A 13687-nucleotide genomic window follows, 5' to 3' on the forward strand; every position below is an offset into this window, starting at 1 on the left:
AAGAATTAAGCAAAACGCGTGATCTCGTTGTTTCAAAACGAGGCGTCACTAACAATTACTAAACATTATTTGTTTAAGTGCGCTGGAACAGTGATTGTCAACCTTTTTTGCACTTATGGAGCGGAAAAGTTTCAAAATTATTTTTACGATCCGGTAAATTCATGATATTTAACCTAAATTGTATTTATACAGACTGAATTCTCTTGGTTTCACAGTCTTTAAGGAGACTGACTTCTTGTATTGAAAAACGTAAATAAACGCAATGCGTTACAAGAAACAAGCGCAGGGCGGTCTAACCAATATATGCAGAGCATGATGATTTGTACATCAAGCATTTTGTAAGATCTATTTTTACCTTATAGGATCTCTTGTGCATTAGCTGGAACACGATGAAGAAATATTATCACTGGTACGAGAGAAATTACGAACACGAGGATTTTCCAAGTGAACACCACTGGAAAGTCTTTAGGGAACTCAATCAAATTGTAAGTGGGCAACACATAGAACCACTGTATCCACTTATTAGGTCTCGGGCTAATGTTAAGTCTCAACATAATAGCTCGTTAATACACACTTGTTTGATTTCAAAATGGGAAGTTGTATTCTGTATATAATGGGGTGCAATGTCACAAAATTCAAGAATGTATTTTTATTATTTGCAACTATCCAAATGAAAATAAAGAAAATCGCTAAAGTAGTTTGTAATGTTGTTCAACGTACTCTGCATTTGGACAATATAAGCTCTTGCAGACATTCACAACAATAATTTTTTCAAAAAATAAAGTGAATTTATCACGGGCAAAGAGTTGATTCTGTTTGCAGAAATGAACATGTGAATACGTGGTTTAAAGTGTGGCCCTTTCCTACCAGGATATTCAACTGTACGATCATTACAACCAGACGTTTTGGCGACGGGTTGAAATGTTTGGTCGTGAAAAAATGGCGACGGAAGTTAGAATTCTTCGAAGTCACAGAGAAACTCACAAACAGAAAAAGCACGAGACATACGTCTTCGAGGAGATTTTTCCTGTGATGACGTAATGACGGAAATGGAAGGATACATCACTGAAAATTCAGGCGGATGCTATATCCCCAAGCAGGAGACTTAGTTCTCAAGCCCAACCTAATTTTCGAACCACTCTTGCACGAAAAGTGTTTTCTGTATATTCTGTGCAGCTACAATTTCTTCATTAAAGTGTCACTGTGAAGCTGCAGTGGAAACTTTTTGTGGGGACAATTGATTAATTCTTTGAAGCGCGTAAAGTTTTTTTACTTAAACCAACGTCTCACTCATCAAAAAACTGTCAAAAGTTTTGAATAAAAAAAAATTAACCGCAAAGTTATTTTTTTTTTCACTTCGAAAAACCCAAACTAACAAATACTTATTGTAGAACTTTGCGAGTTTGTGCATCCTTAGCTGCGCTTATATACTGTGATGCACTTACAAACACGCTTAACAAGTTTGACAAATATCAAAGTTTAGTAATCCTATTGCAACCTATATGTAGGGTGAAGAGCTTGAAGCTGCATGGTCCTTAACAATATTTACCAATCAGTAAGAATTTTTTTCGTACTTTTCAGTACATCAGAAATGTGGCCAAATAACAATAAAAGTTATCACAAACCGAGGAGAATGCATGGTCCATGGTCTACACCGGATATATTTCATTAAATTCAGAATTTAATTGCAGTAATCACTATTCAGTTTTCCTTCAGAGAATTGAAAGAAAACGATTAGATGTTTTTTTTTATCGGAAACCTACTCGTTTACTTGTTACTGTTTCTTATCACATTGGTTCGAAGTACACAGACCAACGTTTTTCCAACTATGGCAACAGTCATTATAGTCGGGTATCAACTTACACGTCAAAGCAAATTTCCGTGTGGCCTAAATAATGGAAATTTGACATCGCCGCTTTTTCACTAACGCTGTGTCCCTTCTATACCGCAGCTGGACATGGCCAAACACGAGTGAACCACTAGAACAGCTCTCTCGCATCATGTGGCTGGGCACCTTTACCCCTGTATTTCATGCATACCAGTATAGTGATAAGTAGCGCACCTCTAGTTGTTGCTAATAATTGCATTGCAGTTGTGTTTGTCCGCCTTTCCTTGGCGTCTTTTATCTATCCGTTACACACACTTGCGTTTTTCTCAGCTATGAGCCTCGGCATTTGACTGCGCTCTTGCTTTGGCGGTGGCCAGATTTCCGTGATGTAGAATTTCCTATTTTGCCCCATGGAAAAATCATGTTGCTGTTGGCTTTTAAGTCTATGGTACATTCACGTGATCGCTTGTAGTAGGCGAAAGTATTGTTAAAAATAACAAAACGGTGGTAAATATTTTATATATTGACTGTCTATTCTAACTTGCTTTAAAAACGCTGCATTTGTGTGCTAACAATCGTATAAATTTACAATTTTATTTATACCCAGCTTGCCACATATTTTAAAAGTTTATTTTAACATGACATGAAAGCAAAACGCCAGACATGAACTTTGGATATAAATTATTACGAACACCGCCCACATGAGAAAGAGACTTCAAAACAGACACAACATTGACAAGCCTATGCCTTAATATCATGAATAATAAATTTTAGTGTATTAATTTCTTTTTGACTATTTTAACAATATATGTTACTTAAAAAATAGCGTACGCAGCAGTCTGGGGAATTATTTTAGTTTTTTCCGGAGGAAAGACTCCAGTCTTTTTTGTTCTTGTGTTGAAACCATTGCACATCAGTTGACATCGTACATTGGTGATGTTATCCCCAATCATCATTTGCATGCCATTGGGGTCTTCTTGTTTATGATCGGAGATCGCTTGATAAACTCCAATCTGTCCCGGATAAAACCAGTTAGTGTCTACAGATGTGGCAGTCGCGTGGTTTGGGTCGAAGTTCGCTAGGAGCGTTTCATGAATAAGCCGACCGATCTGGAAAGCATATTGAAATAAGTCAACAACTGTGTCGAATGGTTTCAAATAAAGGATCCCAAAAGGTAAATCACAACGCATTAGTGCGACGTTTATTTTAATATCGGTGGGGCGTCGCAAGCTTATAGTTGGAGAATAAACTGTTTCATTTGCGCTATTGCAGTGACACGAACGATTTATCAGATTACGTAAGGGAATTCGTCCTTTAAAATAGGTAAACTCCCTTAATTTTATAAAAAACTGGACGTTTTCCTAGTTCGTCGCTACATCATTTTTTCAGGGTTGGTTGCATCACAGTTTGGGAAATTTGGGAACCAGCGGTTCAAAACATAGCGGAATACAAATTGGTAGCGAATGTCGACGGTCTATACACGCAACTCCAAAACCTATGTCAAGCACTTATCCTTTAATGTTCATAATAATTCAATGTGACAAACTTAAATAAACCGTTCGTTTGTTCCAAGTGGATTGAAACCGAAGCGAATTCAATACACCTCCTACAACCCTTCGCGTTCGTCTGTTCCTAGTGGATTGAAACCGAAGCGAATTCAATACACCTCCTGCGAACGGATTGAGCGCTCCGTCGCTCCTCTTGCGCAAAAAACGTGGGAGCAATTGTTCGAAGCGCATTCGAATTCGCTTCAATTGTTCATGTAAACGGGTTTAGTTTACTCACGTTGGAGCTGAAAGTGCAAACCACGTGATCACATTCACCCAACAACGCCAAGTCTTGAACAATTCCCCAGAAACCAGCTTCTGTTTCCCTCTGAGCTTTGGCGGTTTCTGTGTTATGGGTCAAAGTAACGAAGGTGTAGGATGGATATCTGGTACGAATGGACATAAACTTGTTACGTTGGTCAGGAACTTATCGTTACTTATTTGTAGATTCTTTTTGAGGTCGAAACAGCGACCATAAAGACAGCTCAGTTGATGTTTAATCTGACAAGTATATTTCGTCGATCAAGTTACAGCTAACGCTATTATACCCTTTAACCACACTTGGTCGTCCGACTAGAAAGTTGACACATCATTTAAGTTGTTAAAACAAGAACTAAATGAAAGTTGTACGTACTTTTTACGAGCCTCCTTATGTACGCTGACGTCATCTGTTGCCAAAAATACGCGGCGTGAAACGTTTCCGTGTTGATGCTTGTGAAACCATTTCTCCACCTGATCCATGTAGACTTCAATCGACTGAAACTTAGCTTCCCTCTGCAGCTTGTCTGTTCTTCGTATGTGGACTCTTGGAAACGAAACTATCATTCTGGTATGTAGTAATACGTACACAAGTGGAAGACGATATCGCAGTTGCCCTTAAAGCACTTCCAGGAAATAAATGTTGGTTAGCAACATCTTGTTGGATGCATGGTGTGCTTTCCAACAGTTTCATCCCAACAAGTCTACTTATCTAGCATATGGATAGAAGTAAAGCTGGATTAGCTATCATCTTATCGGTCACTGCTGTTTCATATTTTTGTATCGTCATGTTGCTTACGCCTCTAGTGGTTGCGTGAAATTTCCGCGACGACTTCTAGGCGTTAGTAAATGTGAGTGTGTATGCGTGGCAGTAACGCGAATGACGTGTTGTGGGGATGAAACGGATTACTTTCATTCTTTTTGCGGTTTTTCAATTAAGGCATGTTTTCCCTGCTTGTTTGAAGCAGGTCATGCGAACCTCTAGGAAGTGTTACAACTGCAACCTCACCATAGCTTTCTGGACCGATATCAGCCAATCGCAAAAACAAGTGAGAGGAAGCAATTGTGTAGTACATCCTAACCCATTTCACCCAATTGTAGCGCATGTATGCAAACCCATCTGATATTGGTAGAGTTGCAAATCAACGTGACATCTACAATGCCTTAAATATATACTGGTACACTCACCCTATAATGGGGTGAACGAACCCAATCTTCTGCTTGAGTTCTTCGATTTGTTTTGTGAAGGAAGGTTGTGCTCTGGTGATGTACGTCATCAGCTGACCAACCCACCAAACTTGAGGTTCTTCACATATTGGTTCCAGTTTGTCCTTCAGAGATTCCGGGTAAGAGTTTGGAGCGAACGCCGTGAAGGGTTGAAATATGTCGTTTATGAAAAACTTGACCACTCGTTTCCTGCCGCTCGTTTCCTTGACTCCGTCGCCTGAGAAAGTCCAACAATACAATTTCAAAGCAGAAGGCTTGCTAATTAATTTAAGGAGAACCTTACCATCTGTTTGACATTGCCTTTATTTCGGCGATATGAAATACTGCACGTGCTATGTGCATTAAAAAAGCAACAAGTCGCGGTTTGAATTTGCTGACAGCAATCTGTGGCTTGTGGCTTTTAAGGAAGAGTGGGGAGACTTATACGACACTGACCAAGAATGGCAGAGTACAATAAGATACATTAAAAACAAAATCGAAAAATGTGGAATTATGTAGCAATTCTTGCTTTTCACACAGCAGCAACATAAGTAAGGCGTTTGAGAGCAAGCAGAAAACCTGGTTGGGTGATCTGGGTTCGAATCCCTGTGTAGTAAAAAAAACTCCAAAATTATTACCTTCGAAATTATCGGCCTCATTGAATTCCTCTTCAGACCAATGGGAGCAGGTTTCGCTCAAGGGCAGATAAGCTTCGTTGATGGATTTAATCGTTGGGTGGCTTTTCAAATCAATGTTTAAAACCAGGGTCCTGTTAGTTCCTGTAGCCAGTAGAAAACACATACCGATGTAGTGGAGTTGGCATCCGAACCCGCACCAATCAACTTTTATCTTGCACAGAAGCTTCCGTGCCCTCGTGCAGTTACGTGGATTCTAATTATGGGATAAAGTTGATAAATCAACAACTTATCCAATTACGTGAGGCAACGTGTTACGGATTAATGTCAGCTTGTTTAATGAAAATTATAACACCTAACGCTTAGAAATGACACGCGGGCAGATTTTGACAATTTTTTTGATTGCCATCAAAAAACGTTAAACAGTGTAAATCAACCTGTAGCACGATCAGTTTCTGCTGCACAAATCTTCGCAAGGCACCGAGCGTTTTGGGTTTTGTCGTTTCCTTGTGTACGTTTGTGGGACTTCGTAATACTAACAAATAAATTATGCAGAAACAATAAATTGATAGCAAACGAAAAATAAATCTGTATATTTGAATCAATAGGAACAGCAGGCATTTGTGCCAGTCTTGATATATTTGTCCATGTATGTTACATACCTTGCGGTGAACGTATAGGTATTTTAAATAATAAATTGCATTGACATGACCAAAATGTTACCATTGCAACACAAATGGTAACGCTGGGTTGGTGACGACAAGTTCCAAATGAAAGGATAGGTTTCCATTACTTACAAGATATTTCTGAGGGACCAGAACCCCGATTCCACAAAGTGATGCTGGGGTGGCAACTGGAAGCACTCCACCTGATAATAACATTGAGTTACCGCGCATAAAGCGACTGATACTATATTGACCGGGGGTTTCCGAACCTAAGATGTGTGAACTTATTAGTGATTTCACTGTGGTTGAAGCTATCTTGTCAAAAATGACAACAAAAATGCATTGATTGTGAAGGAAGCCAAAGGTTTTATCAAACATTTTTATTGTGACTGAAAATGATAATGAAACACTGATCTAGTCGAAAACACATAAACATCAAAACAACATGTTTCGTCAATCCATTCTCTGTTCTCTAAGAATAAGGTGTACAGCCAGAAACAAGAAAACCAAGCTGCACGTTATGTTTAAACTCACGACCCTGGGCCAGCCAGGCCTAACGCTCTACCAACTGAACTACAGTGGCTCGGCGGTTACTGGGCCGGGTAAATTGTGACCAATATGCCTGGCATCAACAGTAATTTCATCTTACTTGTAATTGCAAATGATGTAGAGAAGTACCCCAGCCAAACATACAACACAAAATATCGTAGAAATTTTCCTGGATATCATGTTGGTTTCCTTTTCTTTTGAAACCATTTCTCCACCTGATCCATGTAGATTTCAATCGACTGAAACTTAGCTTCCCTCTGCAGCTTGTCTGTTCTTCGTATGTGAACTCTTGGAAACGAAACTATCATTCTGGTATGTAGTAACACGTACACAAGTGGAAGACGATATCGCAGTTGCCCTCAAAGCACTTCCAGGAAATAAATGTTGGTTAGCAACATCTTGTTGGATGCATGGTGTGCTTTCCAACAGTTTCATCCCAACAAGTCTACTTATCTAGCATATGGATAGAAGTAAAGCTGGATTAGCTATCATCTTATTGGTCACTGCTGTTCCATATTTTTGTATCATCATGTTTCTTGCGCCTCTAGTGGTTGCGTGTAATTTCAGGCGGATGCTATATCCCAAAGCTGAAGATTTAGTTCTCAAGCCCAACCTAATTTCCGAACCACTCTTGCACGAAAAGTGTTTTCTGTAGATTCTGTGCAGCTACAATTTCTTCATTAAGGTGTCACTGTGAAGCTGCAGTGAAACTTTTTGTTGGGACAAATGATTAATTCTTTGAAGCGCGTCAAGATTTTTGACTTAAACCAACGTATTACACATCAAAAAACTGTCAAAAGTTTTAAATAAAAAAAAATCAACCGTAAAGTGTTCACTTCGAAAAACCCAAACTAACAAATATTTATTGTAGAACTTTGCTGCGCTTATATGTTGTGATGCACTTACAAACACGCCTAACAAGTTTGACACATATCAAAGTCTAGTAATCCTATTGCAACCTATATATAGGGTGAAGAGCTCAAAGCTGGGTCGTAACAATATTTACCAATTAGTAAGAATTTTTTTTGTACTCAAATAATAATAAAAGTTATCACAAAATGGTCCATGGTCTACACCGGATATATTTTAATAAATTTAGAATTTAATTGCAGTAATCACTATTCAGTTTTCCTTCAGAGAATTGAAAGAAAACGATTAGATGTTTTTTTATCGGAAACCTACTCGTTTACTTGCTACTGTTTCTTATCACATTGGTTCGAAGTACACAGACCAACGTCTTTCCAACTATAGCAACAGTCATTATAGTCGGGTATCAACTTATACGTTAAAGCCGTTTCCGTGTGGCCTAGATAATGGAAATTTGACATCACCGCTTGTTCACTAACGCTGTGTCCCGTCTTTACCGCAGCTGGACATGTGGCCAAACACGAGTGAACTAAGAACAGCTCTCTCGCATCATGCGGCTGGGAACTTCTACCCCTGCATCTCATGAATACCAGTATAGTGAGAAGTAGCGCACCTCTAGTATTTGCTGATAATTGCATTGCAGTTGCGTTTTTCCGCCTTTCCTTGACTTCTTTTATCTATCCGTTACCCACACTTGCGTTTTTCTCAGCTATGAGCCTCGGCATTTGACTGCGCTCTTGCTTTGGCGGTGGCCAGATTTCCGTGATGTAGAATTTCCTATTTTGCCCCATGGAAAAATCATGTTGCTGTTGGCTTTTAAGTCTATGGTACATTCACGTGATCGCTTGTAGTTGGCGAAAGTATTGTAAAAATTACAAAACGGTGGTAAATATTTTATATATTGACTGGTCTATTCTAACTTGCTTTAAAAACGCTGCATTTGTGTGCTAAAAATCGTATAAATTTGCAATTTTATTTATACCCAGCTTGCCACATATTTTAAAAGTTTATTTTAACATGACATGAAAGCAAAACGCCAGACATGAACTTTGGATATAAATTATTACGAACACCGCCCACATGAGAAAGAGACTTCAAAACAGACACAACATTGACAAGCCTATGCCTTAATATCATGAATAATAAATTTTAGTGTATTAATTTCTTTTTGACTATTTTAACAATATATGTTACTTAAAAAATAGCGTACGCAGCAGTCTGGGGAATTATTTTAGCTTTTTCCGGAGGAAAGACTGCAATCCTTTTAGTTCTTGTGTTGAAACCATTGCACATCAGTTGACATCGTACATTGGTGATGTTATCCCCAATCAACATTTGCATGCCATTGGGGTCTTCTTGTTTATAGTCAGAGATCGCTTGATAAACTCCAATCTGTCCTGAATAGAACCAGTTGGTGTCTACAGATGTGGCAGTCGCGGGGTTTGGGTCGAAGTTCGCTAGGAGCGTCTCATGAATAAGCCGACCGATCTGGAAAGCATATTGAAATATGTCAACAACTGTGTCAAATGGTTTGAAATGGAGGATCCCAAAAGGTAAATCACAACGCATTAGTGCGACGTTTATTTCGTCGCAAGCTTATAGTTGGAGAATAAACAGTTACATTTGCGCTATTGCAGTGACACGAACGATTTATCATACTACACAAGGGAATTCGTCCTTTAAAATAGGTAAACTCCCATAATTTTTTATAAAAAACTGGACGTTTTCCTAGTTCGTCGTCACATCATTTTTTCAGGGTTGGTTGCATCACAGTTTGGGAAATTTGGGAACCAGCGGTTTAAAACATAGCGGAATACAAATTGGTAGCGAATGTCGACGGTCTATACGCAACTCTAAAACCTATGTCAAGCACTTTTCTTTTAATGTTCATCTTTATAATAATGCAATGTGACAAACTTAACTAAACCGTTCGTTTGTTCCAAGTGGATTGAAACCGAAGCGAATTCAATACACCTCCTGCGAACGGATTGAGCGCTCCGTCGCTCCTCTTGCGCAAAAAACGTGGGATCGATTGTTCGAAGCGCATTCGAATTCGCTTCAATTGTTCATGTAAACGGGTTTAGTTTACTCACGTTGGAGCTGAAAGTGCAAACCACGTGATCACATTCACCCAACAACGCCAAGTCTTGAACAATTCCCCAGAAACCCGCTTCTGTTTCCCTCTGAGCTTTGGCGGTTTCTGTGTTATGGGTCAAAGTAACGAAGGTGTAGGATGGATATCTGGTACGAACGGACATAAACTTGTTACGTTGGTCAGGAACTTATCGTTACTTATTTGTAGATTCTTTTTGAGGTCGAAACAGCGACCAAAAAGACAGCTCAGTTGATGTTTAATCTGACAAATAAATTTCGTCGATCAAGGTACAGCTAACGCCATTATACCCTTTATCCACACTTGGTCGTCTGACTAGAAAGTTGACACATCATTTAAGTTGTTAAAACAAGAACTAAATGAAAGTTGTACGTACTTTTTACGAGCCTCCTTATGTACGCTGACGTCATCTGTTGCCAAAAATACGCGGCGTGAGACGTTTCGGTGTTGATGCTTGTGAAACCATTTCTCCACCTGATCCATGTAGACTTCAATCGACTGAAACTTAGCTTCCCTCTGCAGCTTGTCTGTTCTTCGTATGTGGACTCTTGGAAACGAAACTATCATTCTGGTATGTAGTAATACGTACACAAGTGGAAGACGATATCGCAGTTGCCCTCAAAGCACTTCCAGGAAATAAATGTTGGTTAGCAACATCTTGTTGGATGCATGGTGTGCTTTCCAACAGTTTAATCCCAACAAGTCTACTTATCTAGCATATGGATAGAAGTAAAGCTGGATTAGCTATCATCTTATCGGTCACTGCTGTTCCATATTTTTGTATCGCCATGTTGCTTACGCCTCTAGTGGTTGCGTGAAATTGCCGCGAGGACTTCTAGGCGTTAGTAAATGTAAGTGTGTATGCGTGGCAGTAACGCGAATGACGTGTTGTGGGGATGAAACGGATTACTTTCTATCTTTTTGCGGTTTTTCAATTAAGGCATTTTTTCCCTACTTGTTTGAAGCAGGTCATGCGAACCTCTAGGAAGTGTTACAACTGCAACCTCACCATAGCTTTCTGGACCGATACCAGCCAATCGCAAAAACACGTGAGAGGAAGCAATTGTGTATTACATCCTAACCCATTTCACCCAATTGTAGGGCATGTATGCAAACCCATGATAGAGTTGCAAATCAACAGCATTATTTCATTTAAGTGGAAGAACGTGACATCTACAATGCCTTAAATATATACTGGTACACTCACCCTACAATGGGGTGAACGAACCCAATCTTCTGCTTGAGTTCTTCAATTTGTTTTGTGAGGGAAGGTTGTGCTCTGGTGATGTACGTCATCAGCTGACCAACCCACCAAACTTGTGGTTCTTCACATATTGGTTCCAGTTTGTCCTTCAGAGATTCCGGGAAGGTGTTTGGAGCGAACGCCGTGAAGGGTTGAAATAGGTCGTTTATGAAAAACTTGACCACTCGTTTCCTGTCGCTCGTTTCCTTGACTCCGTCGCCTGAGAAAGTCCAACAATACAATTTCAAAGCAGAAGGCTTGCTAATTAATTTAAGGAGAACCTTACCATCTGTTTGACATTGCCTTTATTTCGGCGATATGAAATACTGCACGTGCTATGTGCATTAAAAAAGCAACAAGTCGCGGTTTGAATTTTGCTGACAGCAATCTGTGGCGTGTGTCTTTTAAGGAAGAGTGGGGAAAACTTATACGACACTGACCAAGAATGGCAGAGTACAATAAGATACATTAAAAACAAAATCGAAAAATGTAGAATTATGTAGCAATTCTTGCTTTTCACACAGCAGCAACATAAGTCAGGCGTTTGAGAGCAAGCTGAAAACCTGGTTGGGTGATCTGGGTTCGAATCCCTGTGTAGGAAAAAAAACTCCAAAATTTTTACCTTCGAAATTATCGGCCTTATTAAATTCCTCTTCAGACCAATGGGAGCACGTTTCGCTCAAGGGCAGATAAGCTTCGTTGATGGATTTAATCGTTGGGTGGCTTTTCAACTCAATATTTAAAACCAGGGTCCTGTTAGTTCCTGCAGCCAGTAGAAAACACATACCGATGTAGTGGAGTTGGCATCCAAACCCGCACCAACCAACTTTTATCTTGCACAGAAGCTTCCGTGCCCTCGTGCAGTTACGTGGATTCTTAATTAAGGGATAAAGTTGATAAATCAACAACTTATCCAATTACGTGAGGCAAAATGCTACAGATTAATGTCAGCTTGTTTAATGAAAATTATAACACCTAACGCTTAGAAATGACACGCGGGCAGATTTTGACAATTTTTTTGATTGCTATTAAAAACCGTTAAACAGTGTAAATTGACCTGTAGCACGATCAGTTTCTGCTGCACAAATTTTCGCAAGGCACCGAGCGTTTTGGGTTTTGTCCTTTCCTTGTGTACGTTTGTGGGACTTCGTAATACTAAGAAATAAATTATGCAGAAACAATAAATTGATAGCAAACGAAAAATAAATCTGTATATTTAAATCAATAGGAACAGCAGACATGCCAGTCTTGGAATATAGTTTGTCCCTATATGTTACATACCTTGCGGTGAACGTATAGGTACTTTTTATAATAAATTGCATTGACATGACCAAAATGTTGCCATTGCAACACATATGGTAACGCTAGGTTGATGATGACAAGTTCCAAATGAAAGGATAGGTTTCCATTACTTACAAGATATTTCTGAGGGACCAGAACCCCGATTCCACAAAGTGATGCTGGGGTGGTAACTGGAAGCACTCCACCTGATAATGAAATAAATTGAGTTACCGCGCATAAAGCGACTGATACTATATAGACCAAGGGTTTCTGAACCTAAGATGTGTGAACTCATTAGCGATTTTACTGTGGTTGAAGCTATCTTGTCAAAAATGACAACAAAAATGCATTGATTGCGAAGGAAGCCAAAGGTTTTATCAAACGTTTTTATTGTGACTGAAAATGATTATGAAACACTGATCTAGTCGAAAACACATAAAAATCAAAACAACATGTTTCGTCAATCCATTTGTTCTCTAAGGATGAGGTGTACAACCAGAAACAAGAAAACCAAGCTGCACGTTAAATTTAAACTCACGACCCTGGGCTAGCCAGGCCTAACGCTCTACCAACTGAACTACAGTAGCTCGGCGGTTACTGGGCCGGGTAAATTGTGACCAATATGCCTGGCATCAACAGGAATTTCATCTTACCTGTAATTGCAAATGATGTAGAGAAGTACCCCAGCCAAACATACAACACAAAATATCGTAGAAATTTTCCTGGATCTCATGTTGGTTTCCTTTTCTATTTCTAATATGACGTTTCTGCAAAATCAAAAAATTCGCATGTCATTTTGCTAAAACCATGCTTACATTCTTCGTGAAAAAATATCGGTTCGTATCATAGGCGTCGATGTTTTTAAAGTTTTGTAAAATATTAAGGGTGACTTTTTCAGCTTTTGAAACCACGCAAAAAACATTCCGTCAGTCGTATTGCCCTAAATAGGAAACGACGCAAATTCCGTTTCGTGTCAGTTTCTTTTTACACCGAACCATGTTGTTATAGCACTAAATTTTAAACACTTTAGTTACGAACCCCCTTACTGAAAGCGGTACATTTTTGTTTCACTCGGTCTATTACAAATTTAGTAATTATGAAGTAACAAACAAATCTATTACGCAACAATGCCGATTCTTACCATTATGCTACAACAATTGCTGCGTTGCGTAACAATCACGAGACACTTGATAATACAGGTCTTTTGAAACTGAGTTAACGCATAGTATGTGGTTTTAAAGATTCCTGAACGAAAGTTGTTTTCTTTTTGCATAGGCCTGTGTTTCTCAAATTTATACCATACACTAAAAATTGCAGTTGCCAACACGCTGTTGCAACGAATGTTTGATTACCAAGTTAAAGTAGAGCCTGCGTTTGCAGTCTGGTGCTTGGACATTCTATTCTATTCTGTACAACGAGACTCAATGCATTTCTATCTGTAACGTGTAAGTACTATCTGGATTCACATGGCTTGGACGGATAATAAACCTATTTT

General features: G+C 39.2%; 2 protein-coding genes across 2 annotated transcripts; both read right to left on the reverse strand.

The window, feature by feature from the left end:
• Nucleotides 1–2282: 2282 nt before the first annotated feature.
• LOC145895220 (alpha-(1,6)-fucosyltransferase-like) lies at nucleotides 2283–6915 on the reverse strand. The gene is made up of 8 exons (XM_082983994.1): nucleotides 6789–6915; nucleotides 6272–6342; nucleotides 5912–6009; nucleotides 5478–5730; nucleotides 4822–5077; nucleotides 4010–4180; nucleotides 3614–3761; nucleotides 2283–2937 (listed from the first exon to the last, which is right to left on the reverse strand). Exons 1-8 carry the CDS (start codon nucleotides 6893–6895, stop codon nucleotides 2644–2646), a joined length of 1398 nt encoding a protein of 465 aa, XP_082840120.1. The 5' UTR covers nucleotides 6896–6915; the 3' UTR covers nucleotides 2283–2643.
• Nucleotides 6916–6934: 19 nt separating this feature from the next.
• Nucleotides 6935–13252, reverse strand: LOC145895852 (alpha-(1,6)-fucosyltransferase-like). The gene is made up of 10 exons (XM_082984633.1): nucleotides 13239–13252; nucleotides 12846–12959; nucleotides 12328–12398; nucleotides 11969–12066; nucleotides 11534–11786; nucleotides 10876–11131; nucleotides 10045–10215; nucleotides 9649–9796; nucleotides 8864–9043; nucleotides 6935–7141 (listed from the first exon to the last, which is right to left on the reverse strand). Exons 1-10 carry the CDS (start codon nucleotides 13250–13252, stop codon nucleotides 6935–6937), a joined length of 1512 nt encoding a protein of 503 aa, XP_082840759.1.
• Nucleotides 13253–13687: the final 435 nt, after the last annotated feature.

The sequence above is a fragment of the Ascidia mentula genome, chromosome 3 (assembly GCF_947561715.1).
Source record: "Ascidia mentula chromosome 3, kaAscMent1.1, whole genome shotgun sequence".
Taxonomy (NCBI): Eukaryota; Metazoa; Chordata; class Ascidiacea; order Phlebobranchia; family Ascidiidae; genus Ascidia; species Ascidia mentula.